This window comes from Blennius ocellaris (genome assembly GCF_963422515.1).
Source record: "Blennius ocellaris genome assembly, chromosome: 23".
NCBI classification, from domain to species: Eukaryota; Metazoa; Chordata; class Actinopteri; order Blenniiformes; family Blenniidae; genus Blennius; species Blennius ocellaris.
Window position 1 is genome coordinate 14,004,765 of NC_137672.1, and position 26,544 is coordinate 14,031,308.

At 43.0% G+C, this 26,544-nt stretch overlaps 2 protein-coding genes across 5 annotated transcripts in view; one reads left to right on the forward strand and one right to left on the reverse strand.

Moving 5' to 3' along the window:
• LOC308147293 (B-cell scaffold protein with ankyrin repeats-like) overlaps positions 1-15,058 on the reverse strand; it is a gene marked incomplete at both ends in the record, with an annotated part of 30,466 nt that extends 15,408 nt beyond the window's left edge. The window contains 7 exons of the mRNA XM_080519400.1: positions 7,438-7,634; positions 8,409-8,523; positions 12,082-12,224; positions 12,311-12,449; positions 12,561-12,691; positions 14,296-14,691; positions 15,046-15,058. Coding sequence (XP_080375526.1) covers positions 7,438-7,634; positions 8,409-8,523; positions 12,082-12,224; positions 12,311-12,449; positions 12,561-12,691; positions 14,296-14,691; positions 15,046-15,058 — 1,134 coding nt within the window. The remainder of the gene's footprint in view (positions 1-7,437; positions 7,635-8,408; positions 8,524-12,081; positions 12,225-12,310; positions 12,450-12,560; positions 12,692-14,295; positions 14,692-15,045) is intronic.
• A 3,359-nt stretch (positions 15,059-18,417) lies between these two features.
• The window catches only part of LOC308147037 (protein phosphatase 3 catalytic subunit alpha), a 69,054-nt gene continuing 60,927 nt past the window's right edge, over positions 18,418-26,544 (forward strand). For all 4 annotated transcript variants that reach the window (XM_080519085.1, XM_080519087.1, XM_080519086.1 and 1 more), the window contains exon 1: positions 18,418-18,816. In XM_080519085.1, coding sequence (XP_080375211.1) covers positions 18,756-18,816 — 61 coding nt within the window. In that variant the 5' untranslated portion in view covers positions 18,418-18,755. The remainder of the gene's footprint in view (positions 18,817-26,544) is intronic.

Sequence of the window (26,544 nt, forward strand, 5' to 3'; positions counted from 1 at the left end):
CATGGAATAGGGAGGTGTGTTGTAACCCAGTCATAAAGTCCCCCCCCTTCACCCCCACCCCCCACCCAGCCACAACAAAAGCTGCTGCGGAGTCGCCTATTTGCCAGCCGCATGCTGAGGGACAGACAGGGCCATGATCAGGGTAATTATGAAATCAGACAATGTTCCCCTTTCAGTCCAAACATATCATTTAGTGAGCAATTCAAGACCCTCGGCTTGATATCAGACTGCATCCGTAATTAGATTGAGGATGATTTCAGCTTGTGATGGAGTTGCCTCAAAGAGAGAACAAATATATTTTTTAGAAAAAAAAGAGTGGTAAGGTTTTGTTTTTTTTTCTTTTAGAGACACATATTAAAACAAATACACACAATAACGTGTATACATCAGCAAACAAGTCTTCCACAAAAGAAAAAGCAAGGCTTACGTTTGACTCCTTCCTCAGTATAAGAAGAATTGAAGTGACTAATAACAGTGCCATCAATAACAGGAGTCTGCAGCATATATATGACATACAGCTCACCAAGATCAAAATATCCCCCATAGAACCTGCCCTGCTCGCTGTGCCGTTTCCAAGCAACACATCCAATCATGAGTCAATTACAATATTATACTGTTCCTCGCACTGTGAATTATGTACTGGGTGCCATGAAGGCATGACTTAATAGGGGAGGTTTATAAGAGGCCCAACAGGTAGCAAGGATGAGTTAATTACCTCTGTCGGAATATTGAATTCTAAAAAATCAAAAGCTCTGCTTGAACATAAAGCGGTATTTTTCTTTTTCCAGCTGTGATTTCTGGACAGGCAGGGGCATTGACTAATCCCGGATGCTAAATTATTTTACAGACGCGCGCGACTGCAGGGGGCTTCAGGCATACCCAGACAAATTCAGTTCCACCACTGCAGCGGTAACTCGGATGAATCGGGGAGCACATCTCCAGTACATTATAAGCAGTGAAAATCTCGTCTTCAGCAGCTTCAAATGGTCAATTCACAAGCCGGCTGGTCTCGGCTGGTCGCTCCGGCATGCTGGCTGTCTTTTAGCGTAGCACTGTTGTTCTGACCGGAGTGTTTGATTCATGGCTGACGCTTCAATGTAACGCTGGAGAACTACTCATTCAGCATCCATAACATTTCATTTTTTTGGATTTGGGGCGGTCAGTTCCTGGGATTTTAATCTTTCAAAGAGTAAGGCGATGTCGTGGTGAGCTCTCTTATCTCATAGCAAGGTATACCTGGTTTGAGTTCAGCTTGCTCCGTCTTCCCCATTTTTTTCAGGGTTAGAGAAAGAAGATAGATGGATAGATGAAAAATAGTAATTTCAATTGATTATTAGACCGGCTGCTAAAACAAGCTTGTAGCATGGAGTTGCTAGATCTGAACTTCAATCATGTGACACCTAAAAATAAATCGTGACTTCAGTCTATTAAAATATACTATTAAAGAAGAAGAATATGATAAAGATGAACTCACATTGCAACACATTCAAATTCAATGTGCTCAGCTGCGATGAATTGTGCACTGATGAGATGTTGGAACCCTCTTATGACAACATTTTGTTCATCTTCATTTTAAGATACACACTGACTCACTGTCTAAATGGGTAAAATCACAATAACCTAAATGATAGTGATATTTTTTGTATGTAAACGAGATAGCCTTGTGATTCCTGGTCTTAGATTTAACTGTTCTTTTTCCCCCTTTTTCTTATTTTTTTCCTTTGTCCCGTTTCTTTTTTTGTGATACCTGATCTTGTAATACCATTTTATACCACCAGATGGTGTGGTGAGTATTCAACATCAGGGAGGAAAGGGTTATCAGTTATTAGCGTGTTACATAGCACTTCCACCAAGAGAATTCTATAGTTTTATCACTCAAGCAAAGCAGTTCTGAAGAGGCAACAGTCGGATGATGTAAACCAGGATGCACCTCAGTACAGTAACACATGAAAACGGTTCACTGTTTGCGTTATTCAAATGATAAGCAAATCTGTGGAATTTGCCCACAGTGGCTGTGCAGTTACTGTCCAAACATTCGTGATATTCAAAGTAAAGTCTGAGGAATTAACAAATCATTGGGCGAGAGTGTAGGATGTCGGTGGATTTTGGCGTGGATGAATTTGAATAGGACTACAGTGTACACAAACACAGCGTGCGGCACATAAATAGCTCTTTGTAGGCTTTGGAGGAGCACAGTTGAAGGCTAATTTGTATTTATCGAGCTCTACTCTACATCTGAGAGCACACAGTGAAATCTAGTGGTAGGAGTGTGGACTCCAACGAAATGCCAAGTGACACTCAGCTAGATTTATGCCCCACTATTAAAATATTAAATAAGGACTAGGAACAGTCGTGTCGGTAATTAAGCTAGCACAATATTACAGTCTGAAGACATAAACATTGTAGATAACAGCCGAGCATTTTCTATATTTGTATTCTAGTTATGCGCTCCCTGAATAATTCAGCTTTTCCCCTCTGGAGCAGTTCACAGCTAATTAACAAAGAAGTGTGGTGCCAGGGCAGACGAGTGGATCTGACGCGGGGCCTGTGAGTGATTCAGCCTGTGCATGAAGCCGAGGACCGATCCATCTAGGATTTATTGACGGAGCGCTGCCATGCCGCACGGCGCTCAAATCACTGATGCATCATGAATTGATTAATTGGGGGAAACGCTCGGGACGAGTTAATGAAACTGCCATGCAAAAAGAAAAAAAAGAAAAAGAAAAAAGAACAAAACCTCACAATTGTGATTTTTAATAATTCCTCTAAAATGCCAAGCCTAAGTACTTTACCCACTTAGGTTTTAGCCGTCGAGATGAATTTAATTAGCCTCTCAAGCCGCAAAGAAATGTCAACTGCTTTTGCATGTTCCAACCTGGCTGTTCTGTTCGAGGCTATAGGCTTGTTGAGGTCCCTGTGGGGAGACCTGTGTTTGACTCTGCTGCCCCCCGTCAGCTCAGCCGACTCGCCGCAGGCTTCAGCGGGGACTCGCAAGAGCAATCAGATCAAACCTTGCTCACTCTGCCGTCACTCTCATTTAGCCGTGTTGCTAAGGGGATACATTTGCAACAGCTGCTGGAGTGTCTAAATTTCCCTGGAGGGGGGGGCGGGAATTCTCTATAGGTTGACCCGCGAGGCGTCGGAGAAACTTGAAAGCTGTCAGTATGAAGAGGAAAGACAAAGAAAGAAGACGGGGGGGGGGGGGGGGGGGAAAGAACACAGATGTTCACGTGAATGAGTGAATATTTGGTTGCTCGTTGCTACAAACTGATAAAACATGTCACAGACTCGAGAGGCGGCTTCAGTGTCATAAATCAAAATGACAGATTTGGGCTCTTCGCAGTTCTGAGCAAACATTTTCTGCAGTTGGTTAAATCAACTGTGGCTATTCACGCACACGATCATTTAACTGCCCTGCACCTGTTAACCACTAGTCGGAGCTACAGAGTCATCGGAAAGCAGCCCCTCCCCCTTGGCTGTGCTCGAGTTGACTGCAGTTTTTAAAAGGTTGGTGTAAAAATAGAGAAAAGTCCTGTGGCACCAGGCCTTCTCACTGTACAAGGTACAAACAAGTCCCTTGTTCACATATTGTTGATTGAACAAAGTAGCATGTGGGCTGAATCACATGCGCCTCAAGTATATTAGTTCGCAGCTGGCAGTGCTGGCCAGTCTCAAATTTAGTCAATTTGACATCGTTTACCCAGAGACACTGTGATCCCACCCAGTCCGAGGCCCCGTCTCCATGACAACATTTTAAAGTGAAAACAGAAAACTTTGGTTGCATCTTATCGCCAGCGAAAAGGAAATTTTTTTTGTACAAAACTGTGAATGTTGAACGTGAAAACCCTCCGTCTCCCTGGAGGAAATACGCAACGTTTTGAAAATCCTTCAAAGTTGGAGTAAAAAGTTCTTCTGCGTGACAAGATGGATGCTACATTTTGTTTTGACAAAGAAATTAGTGGCCAAGAACTTTGATAGTTGTGGGAAAAAATTCTGCTAAGGAAAGTCTACTGAAAATAAAAGTGATACCAGTTTATTCTTTACCAATGAGAGATGAACCAAGAACATTTTCAATGCTCTTTTCATGTCTTTTCTTTTTTTTAAGTTAAAACTGAATGAAAAGAAGAGAGAGATCAATACTTGCCAACCTTTTGCTTTTCAAGCAGCATTTTCTTTTTCAAAGTGGTGGACGGCAACGTAAACTCTGACAATTTAAACGAAAAAGAAAAGCCCTTCTTCAATGCTTGTCCCTTTATTTCGTGATTGTGGCTACCTTGTGACAAATAAAAGCTCCATATAAAGCGGGTAGGTTATTGAATGAATGTGAACGGTATTGAATGGAGTGTTGCAAAACTGAAACAAAACGCATATTAAAGTATGCTGGTGGCAGACAAAATAAGCAAGTTTTATTTTTAAGAGGGTATGACTATCCAAACACATGGTGTGTGCAAGCTTAATTAAATCAAATAGTTTATTCGTATTGGTTTAAGTCATCATTTTATTGGTGTTTCCAATCTTTTTTCCAGTAAAGAGTTCTGTGTGAATAGAAATAAATGAATATCTAACATACAGGCTAAATTCAAAGGTGGAAAACGTTCAAAGCCAGGTGTGGCTTTAAAACCTTGACAGAATAAATGATTTGTTAAATGTTATAGCTGCCCAATTAAAACATTCTTTACTCACAAAATCATGTCTGAAATGTCCTTTTCATTACAATTTTTGAAAGAAATTTTTTTTCAAGGTCTGGAAAAGAGAAATTTGGAGCATAGAAATTTCAAGGTTCTCATGCTTGAGTTTCTCTCCAATATAAAACTTTCTGTTTCACATTTGGGCTTTTTGTAGCGTCACTTCTTCAGATTTTAGACTGTTTTGTACTTCCACCCATCCACCCATCCGTCACCCACGATAAATTCAACAGTGCAAAAATTCGATTCACCAATTACACATATGCATGTCCTCAGATTGTAGGAGGGTGCAATGCTGAGCTTCACTTTGTATGCCTTGCCTTAAGGTAGTAACCTTGGTTAAAGACGTTTGCAGGTACACTGAGCACTTGTAGCCAAGGCCAAGCGCTGAATGATGGTTTCTTGTTTCAAAACAATAAGAGACTAAAAAACACCACAACGGCATTTTCAATCTGTCATGCCCCAAAGAAAAGACCATTTCTTTTGAAACATTGCTGAGGAGCGATGACACAGTCTCACCCATATTCACTTTTCTGCCGATTCACTTGCAAACACATACACACAGCATCTGTTGCAGCACATGTACTCTGATTTTACTCATTTCTTGTTTATCTTGCATGCTGAAAACGATGTCTATGCCGCTGACGCATTGTGTGCGTGTATTTGTGTGTGTGTGTGTGTGAATGATAATGCCCTTCGCGCCAAATGAAATTAGCATCGGAAAGAGCATTATGATGCCAGTGTCCTCCAGGTTTGTCGAATAAAGGGATGCACATGCATGCGGGGGATCTATTATATGTGGATTGCCTCTTATTAGCGGGCGAGTGGCGAACGTGCTGTTGCTGCGTTCGAGTAGCTCCGCGGCGAAATGGGTGGTTGAGCGAGGAGACGATCCCCATATTAACGGGAGAAAATGGCAGCCATTAGGCAAGAAAATCGCAACATTAGCTGCAGCATTAATTGTCTGAATGTATGCCGACGACCTGCGTTGCCATGAGCGATTGTGCATGCATGGGCACCCACGGCCTTTCTAGTCTCTGTGGGGGTGTTCCATTAGGACACACATTCAGGATGAGAGAGGAGCGACTATCCATCCTCCAACATGAGCTGGATGTAAATACAGCACTAGTTAGGCGGGAGTGAGGTCAGCCCTGACACATAGATCACTTTCGGTGCTTTCCACCTTTCCATTCTCTCCACTCTCTTCATTATTGATAAAGGGCCACTCGCGCTCAGTCTGTGCACTGCTGCTGTTCTGGTGTTTCTGAGAGCATCCCAGACTGGTGCAACTCAAAAGCGAAGACCTTGTTGTTTTCTCCCCTCGCTCGCCCGCAGGTAGCTGAAAAGCACAGATTTCCACTCCATCCAGACAGCTCTGGAACCACCAATAATGGCACAATGGGTAATTTTTAATTAGCTCACAAATCACTAAGAAATCAGCAGCTGTCAGGAGAATATTGACATTCTGATGAATGTCTTCATTGTATGAAACGGCATTGCAGAGCACAGTGTTCCCAAGCTCCTGGTTTTTAGACGTGTTTCAGATGTCTCCCTGCTCCAGAGTAAGTCATTTAAATGAATGATTCGTTATCAGGTTTCTGCAGGGCCTAATGACAACCCATTCGTCTGCATGGCTTGTGTGAGACCAGCCAGACAACTAAGATGCATGGGCACTTCAGGACAAGGGACTGATTTCAGATCTGCACGCAAAAAAACTGTGCAGACTGATGTGGCCAGATGTAGTTTGTCGTCTGAAGACAAAATCTTGAAACCTCCCATTACACTCTTTTGGAGAAGACGCGAATGCACTGAATTGTATTGGCCGTTACATTCCCGTTACATTGGGAGCATCCAAGATCATTAAAATTGTGCTACAAGAAATAATTTCCTGTTGAATCTGATGTTCTATTCAACAAAGTTGTATAATGACCCCATTGCCTTTTAATGTAGCGAATCAAACAAACCACTAAGTGGCATGGATTATCAAATTAAATGATGCGTAATGTGAGAACAGTGCGTGTAGTTCATTCCAGTCATTGAGCAAAAACTTAGCAAATGTAACACATGAACGATACTTTTAATTTATGTGTTTGGAAATTAGCTGTAAGCCTTTATTTAGTCTGTATTCCACAATAAGAAAAGCCCGATCTTGCCAGTGAAATTGATTGATTTAACTCTTTTGCTTACTGGCAGTGAAAGTTACATGCTGCAATGTTATATAGGCCGGTGGCCCCTGACTGCGAGTGTCGGACTTCTTTTAGGAGGCACCAGAGATCAGTCTGCCACCAATTACATACTTTGAAATATTAAATGCTGAGTTTAATGTTAGAAATGGCAACATGCGGCCAGATGGAACCATCGGCCTTGATGAAAAGTGTCTGTCACAGGAAAAAAAAGACACATTTTCTTCAAGAATACAGTCCATGCCAGTGATTGCCACCCATAGGTATGGACTATATTCGATGTCTGTATGCTGCAGTGAGCAGCCTTGGGTAGATCAGCTTTCTTAATATTCCAGCGAAACCCGATTCAACAAACTGGGACTTTGTAGAAAAGCCTGAAAAAGCTATTCAGCGAATTCACTTGAATTAGGTGTGTTGGAGCAGACTGTAGAACAGTGCCTCACCAGGGTCAGAGCTGTGGAGCTCTGCTTTAATACTCCACATGCATGACGGTTTTTAAGTCAAATAAAGTTAAAATCATTCCGGAAAATATATGGATGGACTACATAGTGTATATGCAGTATAGTTACCAGAGTTTCCTTCAGTAAGACATGAAGTTCTTTGTGGCCGTGACTCTTGGCGAGGTCAGTGGGCGTCTGTCCGTAGCGATTGGCCGTCTGCAGAGCTCGTCCGGCACCGGGACACTGCAGAAGCAGGCTGGAGAGGCTTCTGAATCCATACAGTGCGGCGAAGTGGAGGAGCGAGGGAACATCTGCGTGGCGGAGCTCTGCCGTGGACAGTCGCCCGTTTTGATTAGGTGTGAAAAGGAAAATCTATCAAGTGTAGTCGGGCCTCAAAATGAGCAGTCGCTTCATTCACACTCGCATAAATTGTCGGCAACAAACTCGCCAACCCCTGATATCACTTCCTTTCCAGGTGATAACTCAACGGTGTTTTGATGCAACGTGGGCAATCTAACACATCCAGGAGAGTGGAAGAAAGACAGCTCGCAGGCACTTATTGACCTGTTTGTCATGGCAACGTTTCCCTCTGCCCTTTTTAGCAAAGTTAAGGATCAATCTCAGGAGCTGATGAAGCCATCAATCTGCCACATAATGAGCCAAGAAATAATGGCGCACCCCCCCCCCCCACCACCACCTTTGTTGTGGATAATATGCTTCATGCTGGAGGAACCTATTTCTGCCTGCGAGCCGTACTCCATATCAGCGAATAGACACGCGGTGAGAATGAAAGATAACTTAAATGAAAAACTCTCTCGCTTCCTGTTAATCACCACACATAACACTCGATGAGCCTGCCGGCATAAGATCGGGGAGGTTAACTTCTATATTTTTAGGTGTCTGTAAAGTATTTCAGCCGTAATAAATGCAAACCATCTGCGATGACTTTTACAGTCACATAAAAGTTTTCAATATCTTTTGTTAAATAAGTCTGAAGGTTTGGATAAAACTTTTAATTGTGTGCCCTTTGTTGCTTTGGGTCTCGATCTGACTATTTTACAGACGTCTTCTCAATGCAAAGCAGCTCTACAGCATTGTACCTCCATCTGGGGTATTTTCACTCGGCAGTCCCTGAAAGCCTCCAGTGGGCAGTCCTTCCAACAGCATGGAAGATAGCGTCTCATCCAGCTTGTCCACAGATGAAACCTGAAGAGCCTGAAGTACCAGAGATAAAATGACATTACTTCATGTAGATAATCTTCCCTTTGTTGAATTTTGATTCCCGATGACCAAACAAAAGCAGTGGTTAAACACAGTGGTTGTGTCGGTGACAGGCTGCACATTGAGCCACAACACAAAACGTGAGATTGAATCGCATCCGAGTCCCAGTCCACATATTCAGTTTGAAACTCTCCTGGCAAAGCCATCTTTTGGCATCACTCAGGTTTGCCTGTTCAGCAAAAGAGACGTGATCTAATCAAATGCTCACGGCTGACCCCCGGCTGAAACCTGCTGTCCCTTCACTTTCTGTCAGGAGGCCATAAACAGTGGATCGCATAAACAGAATTATGCTGATTCAATTCATTTTCTGTTTCTCCACGTCTTTTCTGCTGGCTCGGTGCGGATCGATTTCTAAGCAGTTTTTCTGAGGCGGTGATTGACTAGTTTCTGTGACTGTGTTACATAATGATGAGTCACTAAGTAGCATAACACATTTAAAGCGCTCCTGAGGAGTTACTTTTATTGAGAACTGAGAAAGGACGGAACAGCATGCAAAATGTGCTTCCCACATTAGAAAAGCAGTGATTGACAGCTATTGAAATAAATTTCCACGTTATAAGGATTTGTTACCTGCCCTATTCGAGTTCTTTTCAAATCCATAATGATGTTATTTTATCCACTACTTTTCAGCACAGCCTGAGATAAATAAAAGAATCCTGAGAATACAATAGTATCTTAATGACCACGCGAATAACTGCAAGGACTGTTTTTACTTGGGCCCGAACCAGACTCTCCCTCCTTTCTTCTTAAAGGTCTTAGATGGTTGCATAAAAACAGAGTTTTTTTTTTTTTTTGACCATTCAGGAAAATAGCCTTGAAATTTGACACACAAGTTTTCAAAATTTTGTAAGACTGAAGTTGGAAAAAAAGATTTTAACCTCACCGCTGCTTACAGCTTGTGTTTAGATTCAGCATGCACACACATTCTTCTTGGGCCACTCAGTGTGAATCCAAAAATACTTCAGCTGTAGTTATGACAGTCTATAAAAGCGCAAGTTAGAAGGAGTTAGTTAGGTCCCGTCTCATTTCTCAATCTCATTCGACTCATTACTTAACTTGTCGCTGATGGATTTCATGTCGTTGAATAAAATATCACCAAAACTCAACAAATTTAGGACGTAAATCTATGAACTGGTATAGCAATGAAATGACCTCCTCAATTTCATTTGCAATTCTGATGGTGTGTGGAGCCTCAAGCTGCAGTACGTTTTATTTTTTGCTGTTAAGTGTTTTCCATTGATTCATAAAGCTGACACCAGTGTATGGCATGAGTCATTAACGGCGAGGTCCTCATATCAACTCTGTTCTCTATTATCATAGCAATGATACCTTAGTGACCACCGTTAAAAAAAAAAAAATCTAATAAGACACAATACTGTGTGATTTTAACCGAGTTTGTTGTGAATCGGTTTAGAACGGTAGGTCAACTCGCACCTCTTTCATGCGGTGCTCTGCTTTATTTACACATAAAAAGAAAGGTTAGTATTAGTTCAACAAGGAACCTACAAGCTCTGGTTCTTTCCATACCAATCAGAGACAGAATGCAGAGGGTTATAGGGTTGCCATGGCATCCTTCAAATCATCTGACTTCTATATCCACACTCGGGCTGCTGGGGGCTGGGATTTATGAGTCGTACTAAAGCGTACATTAAAGGGCTGACACAGAAGCAAATAATCATGCACACTTACATACTTAACGCAATTTAATATCACCCTCACTTCAGCAAGTAGAAATGTTTTTGGATTGTAAGAGGAAAAAAAAAAAAACTCCCATGTGGGTCACAGCAAAACAAAATGCAAACGCCACACAGAAAGCCCCCCCCCCCCCCCCCAAGAACCACACAGGTTTACCCCAGAAACATTCTTGTAGTGGCGCGACTTTGCTAACCGCTGTCACACAGTGTCGCCACTGGGTTCGTATATTTACGTCTTTAAAGGAGAAGGAAAAAGAAACTCATTTCACAGTTGTTTAAAAGAAGAAGAAAAATAATCATTCTAAGACTCTAAGATTCAAGCAACATTCAAACATATTGTGAATTTCCTGCAACACTTTATTACAAAGCAGCCTCCGTTTGAAATTTCACCTGTATAAAGTAATTGGACTCATGCCAAATATAGAATGGTCAGGTTTAAGCTGCAAAAGCTATTATTGTGTTCCTGATACCATTAATCCTCCACTTCCCATTATGCATACCTGTAGTATTTCTTGTTTAGACACCCTTGCCTGGTGAATACCAACATCTTCTATACTCTATTAGAAAAATATTTTGGTTCATGTCCAAATGAAAGGCGATCGTGGACACAGGTGGCTGAAATGGGTTTTCTCTCCACTCTTCGTAATGGAGTGAGGAGCTCCGCTATCCGGGAGGGACTCAAAGTTGAGCCGATACTCTTCCACATGGAGAGAAGCCAGTTGAGGTGGTTCATGTGATTAAGTTGCCCTAAGGAGGCCCTGAGTTTGGTCCAGGACCCTCTGAGGAGATTATAGGTCCCTCCTGTCTCCTTTCCTATCCACTTGAAGTCATCCACGGGGTTAAGGAAAGGTGTCAGCAGGCTTCCTAAAGGAGTTATGGAAAGGCGATCCCGTTGTTGTAAGAGTCGGACCGCACTTTTTCGAGGTGATATAATGATGATTCGCCATCGGGGCAGGTTAGTTATCTAACCATTGATATAATCTGAAATATCACAAGGTGTAAATTGAAATCAAAAGGAAAAGACGCTGCCAGACTAAGAGGAACTAAAGTCAAACTACTGCCAGGTAAAAATAAATAACCAATGCAAACTGAGAATAGTCTGCACAAAAACTTCATTTTATTGTGTTTGTTTTTCCAACATCTGCATAACATTCAAAATTAGGATGAGGGTTTTAGATTATTTAAAATTGTGCAAGGCACATCGTTGCTTTGGTAACTTAACATGATCTGCGTTGAGTCATTGCGAGTTTCCCTGAACGCTCGGCTGCGTGGGTCGCTTCAAATGTTGTCGCTGCAAGGAATTGTGGGGCAGTATTATCTTGTCTCCTTTGGTAAAGGATGCATCAGTGTTTCCGAGGCTAAATAAGGTTATAAAGGAAGCACTTAGCCTCCTTTCCTCAGCTTATTGAGAATTCGAACGTTCCTTACAATGGCCGCCTCTTGAACACTTCCGGGATTAAGGACAAGTTGATAGGAAAGGAGATAGGAGGGACTATTCGTACACACCCTATATGTCAGGTTTGGTTTGGGAGGAACTTCATGTTACCCCAGAAGAGCTGCAGGAAGTTGTCAGGGACAGAGATGATTCATTGCTCTCTATACTACCACTACGGATAATGGATGAATAGATAAATATTAAATGTATACTCTCAATTCCATGGTCAAATAACCTTCAATGCAAACACTCGCCGGCGTGTCAGATATTAAAAACCCCCTCATGAAAACAATGGTATTCCCTTTCATAAAACTTGGACCGGGTGCAATAACTACATATCAATGTTCTCTCTAATGGCTTTACCTGACACATGAAATCTACAGGGTCCGTTACCCTCAGCAGAAGGCGGGTGATTTCCTCCAAGCTGGTGTAGTATTGCAACTGCGTGTTGTTTAATAGCACGCCACCACTGGAGACATTCACGCTTACACTCCCTGGGGGGAAATCTGCAGGAGAAAAACACACGGGGTTATGGCCGAAAACCTCGAGTCTCATTCTTCATGCGTCGACGATTTGTTGGTTTTTAGTTCACCTGGTGCTCTGACACACAGGATCCTCTCGTTCCAACGGACGGGCTTCACGATCAGCTTCTGATTCACTCCGACGAACTCAACCTGGACGTCGCAGCCCGCCGCCTCGTTTTTCAAAAGAATGAACACCTCTGTGGAGCTCTGCCAAACAGGCAGCATGGCAGATGGTAGTAAACTCAGCATCACGGTCTGGTATTTATATAAAAGAAAGAAAAAAAAATAGGCTCTCTACTGACTAGATGAGAGTCTCACCCCACAGGGAACTCTGGGAGGAATGACCACAATGCTGGATGTGACATCATAAGCTCCAGTTGGCTGCATTTGCCCCACCTCCTCTTGTGGGGAGTTCTGCGTCACGGGCTTGACATTTGAGCGTGACACACCTGGAAAAGATGGACATTGAATGTCACACCGAATTAGGCACCGGGGATGTTTGCGAAATGTGTGCGGGAGACTTTTTAGCCACGCTCCAAGTGCAGTGCTGGAGATGGATGTCAGTTGGGCTCGTCCACCTTTCGGAGGCAAAACCATGAAACGGAGTACGACAAGGCGAAAGCAAGGTGTGATTGGAACACGGGCTGAAACGAGCTCACGCGAGGTTACAGAACACCGTCCATTGGTTCCACGTGCGCCAAATGCAAGGCACTCGATCTCCATTGGGTGGGATTTGAGTTTCATTGTCGTGCTCAAAGACTGCAAACCTTCAACCTCGCAACTGAAAGACGACTCGCTCAAACCGCCTGAGCCGACCGTGGGGGGATAAAAGATAGGACACACACACACACAAGGGAAAAGAACTTGTAAAGACTTAACAGGCAAAAACGCAGAGGCTGTGACAAAATGTTTGCTTTGGCTCGATGGGGTTTACAGAAAGCAGGGATGAAGTGTGCAGCCCATCTGTGTTCATTAAAAAATCACCTCTAACCACCCACATGTCTGTTGTATGTGCTAACAAAACAACCCCCCCCCCCCCCCCCCCCCCCCCAGCACCATCCTGTGTGAACACTGAGGGCACTTCTGGGCTTAAATATAACGGTCTATGGTATCGTGGCTGAAAGCTCTTCACTGTATCCGAGCAATGAAAAGATGCGGAGTGCTCTTAAATTTGCATGGCTCGCAGTCAGTAATCAGTCGTGGATGAATTTGCATCCAGTGTTCCTCCTGCTCGCACACCTGTTCAAATACGAGCCCACTCCTCCGCTTTATGATTTGGTACAAATAGTGCAATTAGGAAGAAGAAGACAAAACAGGAAGGGAGGCAGAGGAATAATTGACAGGGTGGAAGAGGACACGGCACAAATGCACACACTGTTTAACCAAAGAGGTCTCTGCAGCCGATGCCAAAACATGTCAAGTCTCAACGCACACAATTCTCAGAAATAAATGAAAATCTTTTTTCTTTCCTTTTATTTTCTTCCCCAAGCTGCTGCTCAGACATTTTCACAAATAATGAGCATTCTATTGCTTTTCAGATTTTATGTCAGGGACATCTCTAAATCTTTTTGTTTCCTTCTCAGGCAACAGTGTGTAAAAAAAAGGTGTGAAAGACAAGAATCATAATGAAAAGCCTTATTTTTTTCTTGTCATGCGAGAAGATGTGTTGTTTAAAAGATACTCAGTGAAGGTCATAGAACTTCCTATACTGTTATAGCATTCACTTGGTTGAGCTTCATGTGTATTCACTGCTTGTCTGAGCAAACATCGGCAAGATTTGACTTGGGATGACACTCCTATGAGTTAAAGATGTTGACGAGCTCAAAATAGCTGATGTTGCGGAGTTGTGGGGAAACTGAGGTTGGATTTCACGCGACTGGATCACTGAAATAACATTGGGGACGTCTGAGGGTCCATGAGGCTGTCCCCTGAAAAACTCCTGGCTTCAAACGCCAAATACACACATTATGGTTTGTTTACACTAGAAAACATAAAGTTCTCAACCGACTATCGGTGATTAACGGGGAGCTCGCCTGAAGCGTGAATGCCATACCTTTCTTCACAATGCCGGTCACGGCGGACACGTAGTCAGGCGCGTCTTGTTCGCTGGAGAGCTGCAGGCACTCGTCGGCGTTCAGGGGCACCAGCTCCAAGAGCGGCGCCAGGCTGTCCACCCCGCAGAGCAGCACCACCACATGGGCTGCCGGAGTCAAGACCTGGGCCAGGAAGAAGCACCGCCTCTGGCAGAGACCCTCCAACATCCCCTTTGAAAGGATGAGGAGCTTGCAGGTGAACCGGGCCAACCCAAGGAAGTCTTCTTCCCCGTGCGACACCTTAGTGATGTCACAGCAGCAGATACCAGCCTCTGAGATGGGACCAGTGAACACCGATTGTAGGTACGAGGCCCATCTGTTTGCCTCGGTCTCGTAGATGATCAGCAACTCCTTCGCTGTTCGAAAAACAATGTTGAACTCCACAGTATATGTGTGTGATAAAAATCTTCTCACGAATGTGAGCAGCAATTGTAAAGGCCACCAACCGTCGTGAAATACTCATAGAAAGTCAACTTCAAACCAACTCGTGGTTGTTGTTTCTTTATTTTCTCATTAAAACACACCCAAAAACAAGCACGTCTGAAGTTTTAGCACAAAAGAAGCACTTTGCCAACATTAACTATAAAGTACTGCTCTGAGCATTGCAGGGAATTGAGGCTCACTTATTAAAGCATTAATCATTTTCACGACAAATGAAAATGTATGTAATCACAAATTGATGAATAAATAGTGTCAAGAGAGAAGCTTACCTGTCTGACTCATTTCCACAGTGCTGCTCGTGTGCCGGACTCAGTTCACGGTAATAAACAGCGGGGCTATTGTCAGGAGGACGGCTGATAAGAGGGTGTTTCCTGATATGTCAAAGTAGTAAAAAAAACAAAAAAGGGGCCTTGACTTGTGATGATAAGGAACATGTTTGAAAGGATGCATTGTTTTTAAAGAATAAAATTAAATAATTTAATGAATGTTTTTAGCAAGTACACAAGTGCAGCTCACGATTGTTTGGCTTTACTGTAACATTTTAACATTATAACATTTTAACATGTAACATAATAAGATATTCACCCAACTTTAGCGTTGCTGTCAATATATCGGCCTCGTGCTCTGAAGGTGGCAGTTATAATTGTGCAGCTATAAAATATGAAGTTTATTGGCTGAAGCGGCTATCACTGATATGAAAAAGGTCATGAGGGTGTAGTTATTACTTCATCCGAAGGATTGTTGAGTCTTCGCATATATTTCCTTCATAATACTAGAATTTAATGACACTCCGATTATTCCTGCGGAGATACCAGCAACCCCATACCTGATCTGATTAATACAGTATTGGATTTCTAATAGGAGAAAGGACATTGACACCGTGTATTGAACAGAACACAGGAAAAACAAAAGCAAGATTGATTCACAAGGTGAAAACGAGACCTCTCAGAAAACATGTCTGTCTTAGTGGCTGGCTCTGTGGAGGATGTGGACGTTCTCCTCCTGGATACAGCTTGGCTGCTCTGCCTAGAATTTCCACATTATTCATTATCCGTTGAATCTTCCAGAATAATGACTTATGAGAAAACCAGCAAAACATGCTGCAAAAGCTTAAAACCTCACATGATTTGTTAGATCTTTCGTTTATCAGACAAGACTCATGAAACTGAAGAGACAAAAATATCCCACCTATAGTTGTGTATTTGCTGGGGTTTTTGTTTTTGCTTTATTTCTTATAAAGCCAAGGTAGATATGTATGGAAGCCCAATGAGAAAAACAGCAAATAGCAAAGGTCAGTGCCAAGCAGATGAGCGGGAGGTGAGAAGCTCGAGTCACAGACTTGACCGCAGTTTAATTAAGTCTGGGAGCAAAGCGGGGCACTAGAACTTGAGGTGTGTTAAAACTAATGATCTGGTGTGAATGTCTACAGTACATGCTGAGATGAAAAACCCTGCTCTGACCTACCATGGTCTCGGTCTTTGATTGGGAGAAATGTAAAACTTCGGGCTTCATTAACTGCCTCCACCTGCCAAACAACTGCCTCATACTGCACCGCTAATAGCAGTTTGCCTCCATTTATTTTATTTGAACGAGAGGAAGTGGGAGGGGGGGGGGCTCACTACAACCGTCGGGGGGAAAATGAACAGGTGAAAGTTGGACTCTTCTTTATGCAAATTGCCAGAGCTCTGTAAACGGTGACTCACTGGTGACAGATCATACTGTGCCCATGTACGCAGCTCCACTCTCTTTCAGTCGCTCACATTTTCTGCTTTGATATCGCCACTCAAACAGGATATAGAATTGTCTTCTTCTTCTGGGAGCTTCACCTTAATCAACCCACAGCGTGTAATAACTGATGACATGTGAACAACTGGTGGATAAGCCAATAACGATGGTTTAAATCACAATGGTTTATCTTCAACAATCAATAATTTACCTTTTTTTTTAACATTCCCACCAAAAAGCTACCGGTAATTGGAAATGATGTATTTTGCTTCACATTATTTGTTTGGGGAAAATAGAAATGTTTGAAAAACTATTTTCAAAAGGAGGCTTTCACCAACACATACTTATTGTACATTCATGTGGCTTGAAGTTGAATTGTCATCAGTTTGGATGGCCTCATTTCTCAGTATACAATGTTCGCATTATAGTAAAAGAAAAAAACAATGGTTGCTTCCAGCTGTGCTGCTTTATCACTGCTGTCAGAATCCAGAACAAGAGAGCTCATGATCACATAAATCAAGAGACATGATGAAATGAAGCTTACAATTTACTACGATTAGGCCCGTTTGTTATACTTTGTTTTATGTGGTTAACATATCTGGCAAGCATCATGATTGTTTCCCTAATGCTTCCTTGTTAGAAGTCTTATTTCACTATGTGTATTGTCATTTCCACTTCTGAGTATTAGTGCATTTTGGTTCTAATAAATTATTTGATAATATGTTCAATCAACAAGTAAATTTGTAAATTTCACCAATATTGGTGCCATATTGACTGACATCAGACCACCTGGGTTCAAATGTTTTTTTCCCCTCTAGGCACCGAGGACACACCTATTCTAATCCAATTTTAACTTTAAACCATCCAGCTCAGTGGTTGAGAAGCCTCAGGTAGGGCTTAAGGGATGTGTAATTAGATGAACTTATTCCAATTAAAAAGATGACTTTAAGTCAAATCAACGGTTCCATCTGTGGCTTATACACCTTGATATTATTCGTCTTTCATTCGCAAGGTTGTTGGTTTGAACCTGCTCCTCACATTGTGCACAGTTTCCTTGAGCAAGACACTGAACCCCAACATTGCTCCCACTGGAGGTCGATTGTCTTGCATGGCAGCCGTCACTTTTGGTGTAAGTATGTGTGAATGTGATTAACATTGTATGTCAATTTAAAGTAAATGAATTCACCATTTACACCCAGGGCAGGTCACCAGCTCATCACAGGACGTCGAGGTCACGAAAAGGTCAAAAACATGTTTTCATCCTAATGCGGTCAATTTTTATCCGATTGCTGTCAAACCAGTGCCAAAGATATGTTGATATTTTCACTTGAGATGCCGCAACGCCATCTTTGATTTTTGCAGAAAGCGATATGCGCAGTTTTCCAAAGATGATGTCAGTTACCGAAACATAAACATAGTTTGATGGTACAAATTCCAGTTTGTAAACATATCGACTTTGGTGTGATTGATTTAGGCAAGTGCGGGTTGGAAATTTGTGGAAATGAGTAGTAATGGTCTTGTTTCCACGCATTGGTTTATTCTCTGTGCAGAAGTGATACCTTTTATGGGAAGTATGTTTTGAAAGATTTTTTATTTTTCTGGTAGAGTAACTTTAATTACCCTAACCTGCCTGTATTACAAATAGGTTTATGAATACACATTCACACACAATTAATATTTTCATTGGTCACGAAGGCTTATCATTAAGTACAGTGTTATTACTGTCGGTAGTGTGTAAGTCGTTACTCATGCTGGTTATTAATGCAGGAGCGACACGGAGGCGGCGGCCCCGCCCCCTTTGATAAAAGTGAACCTCTCTCCACCAATCAGAAGAGGCGCTGCGCGGGAAGGGGGGCGGGCGCTGCGGAGGCAGCAGGTTAGCCTGCACACTGCGCTCAGACAACTTGGTAGAGAGTGAGAGCAAATCAGACCGAGCTCCTCCAGCTCCTCCACCTCCTCCAGCACCTCCAGCTCCTCCAGCTCAAATTTAACCCTGTTGCGAGTATTTTTGGCCGCTGATAGGACCCAGTGAGATCACTGCGGTTCCCCCCCCCCTTTTTTTTCCTCCTCGGATCGCCTCAAGAGTTCATCCGGCAAGGAGCAACCGCAAGGGACCGTTTTTCGTCTTCTTTTTCTTCTTCTTCTTCTCCTCCTCCTCCTCCTTCTTCTTCTTCTTCTTCTTCTTCTTCTGCTGCTGCTGCCCCTGAGCTCTCGTTTTCTTGCTATATCTTTAATTTTATACATCACACTGGAAATGTCCGAAAACAAGCCGAATGATGAGCCGAAGTTATCTACGACGGACAGGGTGGTGAAAAGTAAGTGTTTCGTTTCCTGTCACGCCAGTTTAAAAAAAACAAAAAAAACAACAACACACGAGCCTATGTCTTCTTCTGGTAAAGGCTGAAGCACACATGGAGGGATTGACGGTCGCAGCAGCAAAATGTAGCCGAGAAAGGGAATACGTTATCTGGCTGCGGAGGCAGAGGAGGGAGAAGGGTGTTAGCCGAGCTGTGACAGCAAACTAGGAAGTGGGGGTAACTCCAGTGTGGAGATTAAGGCAGAAATGTGTCAGTGTCGAGCGGCTCGCTGTGCAGCGTTTTCCCGGAGCCAGCGGTGTGACAGATGCCTGGTCATTTTTTTTTCTTTCTGATTCATGCATTCTGCACAGCCCTTACTGTGTGCATGCAGATTTTATTGCACAACAATTGCATGCAACCCTCCCAAGGGCGAGCCCTCCTCATTTTGCATAGTTTCACCATCAATGGCTCCTCTCTTGTTTATTTATTTATTCATTTTTTTTTTTTTTTGCAAAACGCCATACATTTTTTTTTTTTTTTTTGTAATCTGAATCGGTAACGTGGAGAGCGATCGTCTTCATCATGTGCTATTTTGTGTCCATGCCACATGGGGTGGCTCTTCCTGCCTTCTGGGTTTTACAGGTCTGACATTCCACCTTTGCAGTCTACCATAAGAATGCAATAAAGATCATAATCGAGTCGACCTGCCCTGGAGTAGGAGCAACGTTCCAGGCCACTTGACGTCTCATGCTTTACCCTGTTGCAGCATATACACACTTTATTAAAGATGGGGGGGGGAAAAGGACAGATTTTTGATCCATCACTGGTTGCAACCAGTGTCCTCTTCCTGCTCCACCATAACAGAGTGCACAAGCACATGAGTAAATTGTTGAGTGATTTTTTTCCCCTTCTACTTCTTTTCCTCCAAGGCTATGCTGCAGGAGTTCAACCAATTGCAATGATTTGATCCTCTTTGACCAGGAGGCATTAGGGTTTTGTACAGAGACAGGCAACAATCCAGTGTCCGGAAGAGCATGACTGGATTCTACACTTGCAACTGTTGCTGGCTAAGCTCTTTCATAAAAAAAAAGAAAAAAGATTTGACTTTGTTGAGGCTTATCTCGTGTCATTTGAAATGGAAAATAAGCTTCTCTAAAAAAAACAAAAACCCAAAACGTGTACCAAGCTAAGAACTACCCATTTCTTTTAAGGCCACATTTTGCTCAGAAAATGGGGCCGAGCGTTAGAAAGAGAGTCGCAGCATGTCTTGGGTGTGTTTGTGATGCATATTTCAAGAGATCATACCCCGAACAGTCTCCACAAACTTGAAGGGTAATGAAAAATAGATATGACAAGCATGGGGTTTTCAAGAGATTCGGCAATACGATTGAACCACTTGGTCGGTTGTGTTTTAAGGATATGAAGCAGCTTTTTCCACGTCTCATTGGTGTTTTCTACCAAAGCGCTGCCACTGAATTCCACATCTTAATACTGTGTTTTTTTTTTCTTCTTTTCTCTCTCTCCGCCTCTCTGCTTGGCTCAGTGAAGGTCCGCAATGGTCTTAATCAGGTTGAAATGTATTGATTACACATTAGGGTGGCTGTCAGGGAATTTGAGATCTCGGTTTATGGGGCTCACTTTTTAAAACCCGGTGCTGTGGCCGAAAAACGAAAAAAGTCATTTACCTCATTATCCATTCATCAACTTTTGAGAAGTCAGTGTTTTGGTAATGCGTCAAGTATTATGACAACACAGACGCTAGCTGTGTACAAAGCACCTCTCCAAAATAACTGCAGGCTATAGGTGTGAAGTAATTTGTTTCCAGCTGCCTACTTTGCCTCGCGACGAGGTGTCAGTCCAACTTATTCTAAGTGCTTTGCATCCACCTGTTTTCAAAATGCATTATCATAATGCTCCTGAAAGCTGCTGCCGCATAGTAATTACTCATAAGAGTTTAATCAGCGAGGGTTTGGAGGAATTGTGTAATATGGATGTTGTTTTTATCCTCTGGCAGAAACCAAAAAAAAAAAAACATGAGCGATTCCGAGGAACATATCAAATCAATGATCCTGATAGTTGCTGATGATTTCTGGAGTTCCTCCTCATGTTTGGCTGTTGCTGTTGGTTTTGTTTACATTAATTTAAGCATACCTGGCTTCGTTGCAGTTGAACAAGGATTATCCAGGCACTCATGATAATCCTGATTATTTTGTCTGAATTTTTTTCTTTTTTTTGTATATTTTATTTTTGTAAATGCTTCTATTACCAGGCACATGTGTCACAGTGTCATAGTGGTGAGATCGAGGCTCATTTGTGACTGAATTGAATGCGTGTGGTTGTGTGTCCTGGGAAGGACTGGTGACACCGAGTTCCACCAACACCGACAATGACAATTACTTGCTCAGTTTGTTTTTTTATTTGACTATTTCCATGTTAGGACAAATGATCTGTTACCGTTCATCCCGCGTCGGCTTGAGTTTTATCTTTCTGATACATTAGAACTTCCAATAACTGAAATGTTCAAACGAAACTCGGTTGCTATTTACTGTTGGAGTGCGTTTGCATGTTTTGACAGATGAAAGACCAGTTTCAGCTTGTCAGGTTAAATTAATTCTTTACTTTTTAGGATTTCTGATTGAAATGCATTTCCATGCTGATTTCTGTCTTTGGTTTTTTTTGTGCAAATGGAATTCAAGGCCATTTTTAAAACGCTCGTCCCAAATATAGGCCGAAGATATCAAAAACGATATCATTTTTTCAGGATGCGAGACGTCGCTGTCAATATTAGAACTGTTAAATACAAGCCACACATGAAATACGTAGTGGTATGGTTGTCATGGTGAGCTCGTCGCAGCCCCAGCGCTCCAAAAGCAAAATGAGCTCGGTAATGGTCTTTTTCCATCATCGGCGGAGAAGCAGGGCCTCCCAGCCCCCGACGGCGCACCGGGTCCCTCTCTGCGAGTGGGGATGGATAACATCTGACATTTGACTTTTGAGAAGAGGCCCCCATGCTCAGACATGCGTGGGCTGGAGAGACGGCGGCGGTGACAGCGGCGCAATGCCAGCCACTGATCCCAGCTGGATGGCCGAGTCATTTATAGAACAGAACATTAAGTAATACCACATACTTGGTCCTCGCCTTGCATGCGATCACCTGCGTATGGATCCGCGGCGTGTTCACGAGGCGGCACGTCCACCGTCTCCCGACTCGCCAGGTGCAAAAAAAAACGGCGTGTGGCGGGGATATTGCATTACCAGTCGTGAGGAGTCTCCTTTGTGGTGTTGTCATTTTGAGTAATATTTCCTCATTAGCGTTGCGAGCCCTTGTCATTGGCTGCAAGCAGCCGATGATGAGTTGAATCCTGCGGCGGCCTGGTGGGTCTGACATGAGCAAAGTTTGAGATTTCAGATAAAATAGCCTGCGGTGTTTTGGTCAAGACTGGCACCGCACGACACATTAATGACCATCAGGACAGTTTTGACGAACTTTAATCATCGGGGCATTGCCAAAACCTAGACAAATGTAACCAGATGACTCCAGACTGTCTCTATGCACGCCAGTGAATGTAATATCCATTCACATGGGTTTTTGTTTTTTCCCCCACTCACTTTTAATGGGGGAAAAAGAGTAAGTTTTCTTATGCAACTACAGATCGTTTTATGCTGATTAGCTGGGTTTTAGCATTTTGTCTGACAATAAAGTACGATATTTGTGCTTTAGGAGAATCTACGCTTGCGATTATCCACTTAACCACGACGTGCTGAATTGTATATAATAAGGTGGGAACTTAGATGGCGAATTGCTAATATTCAACCACCTAATCCAGTCAGGTTTATTTACATGCCTCGAGAAGTATTTGCTTTAAGTTATTGTCAATACTAGTACAGCTACAAATGGTTGTCCTTTTACTTTCCTGTTTGCTAATCCAGGTTTGATCTGGTGGCTTGCATTGATTTTTCTGTTTGCTCTCTGGCGTTGTCTCAAACAGCGTTTTATAGAGAATTAGCATTGCCGTTTGCAAATGTCTACTTTATTTGTTTTGAAAAAAATCAGAAAAAAAATCAAGTCAGCCTGCTAACTTTAGCATCGCTTTAGGCGTAACGCCTTCTGCTCAGTTGACACGTATCCTCCGCACGCAAAGACGGGGGGGGGGGGCTCCGTTGCAGCTTTTGACAGCAGTCCACTCCCACAGCTCAACCTGGAAATGTCGCCTATAGCAGACACTGTGAGTGACACGACGATAAGACGATCAAAGCCCATCATGGTTGCCCGATCTGCCGTGACACGAGAGATATCCCCTCCAGCGGGTTTATGATAACGCTGTATTGCGCCGCGGCGTAGAAAGGGAAGACCCGAGCTATCTCTGTTGTGATGCGATGCTCGGATATCCACCCTGAACCTGAGTACGTGCACCTTTGCTGCTCATTAGATTAGAGAGGTATTAGGCTCTGTTGTGGATTTGGGGCACGGCAAAGCGCTGGATTTGGACAGATTAAGCTCCATATAGGGGGATAAAGGCGGCTCTGCTCGGAGGATGTAATTTGACTCCATGCATTAGCTGCTGCTCTTGCTAATTCATGTGAACAAATGGATGTAGGGTCTTGATAAGGCAAAAGGCGGAGAAAAAAACTGTTTACCTACCTTTTGCATTTTCAGATTGTTGCTAAGCCTATGTGTACACTTTCGGGGATTTGGAAGCCTCTGAACTCGCACCGTCGGTACACGTGAACAATTTGTAAGCAACAGTCCCATTGCTTATATGTCGACGGAAGCCGTGTCGCTGCAGCTTTGCACGCTTGTTGCTCTTCTTCTTCTCTTCTTCGTCAGCCCCACATGCACCACATTTTCGTCTTCTCCACATGACCAAACACAGAAATTCCCCCTCCTGATTGCCTATACCCACAGTAGCGTCCAACAGCCATAGATCATGGTGGTGTGCTATTGTGTTTGGTGAAGAAGAAGAAGAAGAAAAAAAAAAAACAGCCTCCGTGTAAACAACCCGTCAGCATTTCCCATTTCATGGCTGGCAGACACCAACACTCGATGCTGCTGCGAGCCGCACAGGCGAACAAAAGCCATTTGGAGCAGTGGCGGGGAGTTGTGTGTCATTAGATACCTCTCTGGAGTTGGTCGCAGCGCAGTCACAAATCAATCAATGCGGAGTCTGCGACACATGTAACTACATGTTGAGCAGCCGGCGTAGTGAGCGCGGGGGGGGGGGGGGGGGAGGAGAGGCTAACCTAGTGAACTGGATGCAGTCGGGTGGCTGGGTTATGTTCGAGGCCAAGCGGGGATGGAGATGTGACACACAAGCGTTTGCAAAGGGACTCTCGATTTTTCAGGCGGCGGATTGAAAGTGCACTCGCCCCGTAGCGATGGTCACTTAATAAATCGAGGGAGCAGATTTTGGAAGGGTTCGGGTATAGAAAAGCATCTGCTATGGGGTCGGTGCCAAATGCTGTTGAGCAAATACTTTGTCAAGGACTGACTGATTGGCTTGACAGACTCAATTTAATTAACAGCTTGGTGCACGATGAGCTGATTCTGGAACAATGTGCATGCGCTTTGTATTATTTTGTGAGCTCCACTCTTTGATTTTGGTGAAATTGTGCATCTATTGAACCTATTAGTCTCTCCGCAGTTTAACAGATGAGTCTGCTGTTCACTTCCCAGCTGAGACCTAAGTGCTGCTTTTGTACGTATCCAAATGGAAAGTAAATATGTATTTTTTTCTTTCCCTGCAGGCTTTTGTGACGATATTCTAAATGGCGTTTGCGTGACAGACAATCCATAAAATATACAAACGGAGGTTATCAGTGTTTCTCAAAGGATCTTTGTGGCACCTTCTTGTCAAACGGGGACCATCCAAGTCTTTACTTATCGGTGGAAAGTGTGTGCAGCAGTCAGTGGGTGCACAAAGTCATCGTACGGCGGTAATGAAGAAATAAAATCCTCAATTCAGCATTTTGACTATAATATAAATCAGAAATTAATGCCAAAGTATCCGAAACGGGACACGTGAGCTAATGTTTTAAGCACTTCAGAGTGCATTTGAAGTGTGTGCTCAGCAGAATCCAGCCACAGTGTCAGAGTTTGGCCGCCCAAAATACTTTGTCATCCTTACAAATGGCTGTATGGATTTATGAATCTCTTTAAAGTGTGCAGCCCGCATTCGGCAAGCTGTCCCGCTCTATAAGTGTTGGAACACTATAAGTGGGGATCGCTCACTGAAGGCATCGCGTGTTTGCTTTGTTCATCTGCGCTGCGTCGTCACGAAATAATCGCAGATTGCAGTTCAGTATTGTGTTCTGTCCTGGCAAGATTCTCTCAGTATCATTAGAAAATTCTCTATGATGGAAACGCTCGGTAACAAATGGTCACACGTTTTCGTTTTTTAAACCCAGAATACATAAGATACCAACACATTTCTATTAGATTTTTAGGATTTGGCTAAATCTCATCCATGTTTTTCAGAGAAGTCAGTGAGACATGGCCAACCAGCTGCTGGTGGCTCATTAAAACTATGCAGATAGTTTTGAACCATCATTTATAAACACGTCATGTTCGATTACAAGATAATATACAATGTAATTAATATAACAATTTCTTAAATGTGTACACCGGCTTGGCAGAATAACAATTAATGTTAATTAATATGAAGTTGCTCTGAATTCAGTCTCAATGTTTATTAAAGGAACATTTTCATGCCGTTACAGCTCATATGTTTGACCTACTTCATCCTTTATGAAGTTGAAGCTTTCTGATTTATAATCAATGACTTTTTCTACTCTTAGCAACCAGCTAAGCTAACAGCAGTTTGTGTATTTTCTATTCATATTCTCAATTGGCTGATTATTTCTTCTAACACTGCAGGTATGTGCCTGCACAGCCGTCTCAAACCAGAAATTGCTTTGGGCAACGCTGAGGTTTTTTTTTTTTTTTTGTCGTTGTTTGTTTTTGTTATGCTAGTGTAAACAATCTACACAGTGACGTGATTAACTGACGATGTGTCTCCCGTGTGTGAACGCACACAGCATTTTAGCCTCGAGTCTTTTCTGCTGTGCTAATAGAAAATACCATACCTGCATGCTAAATGGGAGGCTTGTCTTGGTGGATTGGGACAAGCCTCCGCTTGCTGCTTTGTGACAGATATAAATGTAGATACACACACACACACACTCCCGTGTCGTGTCAGGCGGTCGCTCCTATTTAAATACGGGGGAAAATGAGCAAAGCTATCTGCGGGTCGCCTATAAATTGCAGATTAGTAAGCAGAGCTAACTCACCACAGGGGATGGGATGCTGTAGCTCTCATATCGGCTCATCAGCTCAATGCATGCACGGAGGGGGGGTTATGACATGACAATGATACACGGTATCTCAGGGTAGCCATCTCGCCGAGATTGCCTCTTCTCCGCGACACATGCTCTAAGCATGTGCAGTTGTTGACGCTCTACACACCCACACGCAGCCGTATATTGCGGCTGATGCAAATAACCTGTTCCTATGAACAAACTCATGAATATGTAAATTATTTTTCGTGCAGACGATGTGTCAAGAGATCACGAGGAGACATACATGTGCTTCAAGTGTCATATATTCTATTCAACATTATGGCTTAACAGGTGAAGTCAAGCCTTGAGCTGTTTGGAAGTTTGTCATCGTGACCTTTTTTTTTTCGTGTGTTTTTGTGTTTGCTCACTGCAAACAAGGATGCAATGACTCGTAAATGCAAATTTGCTTTT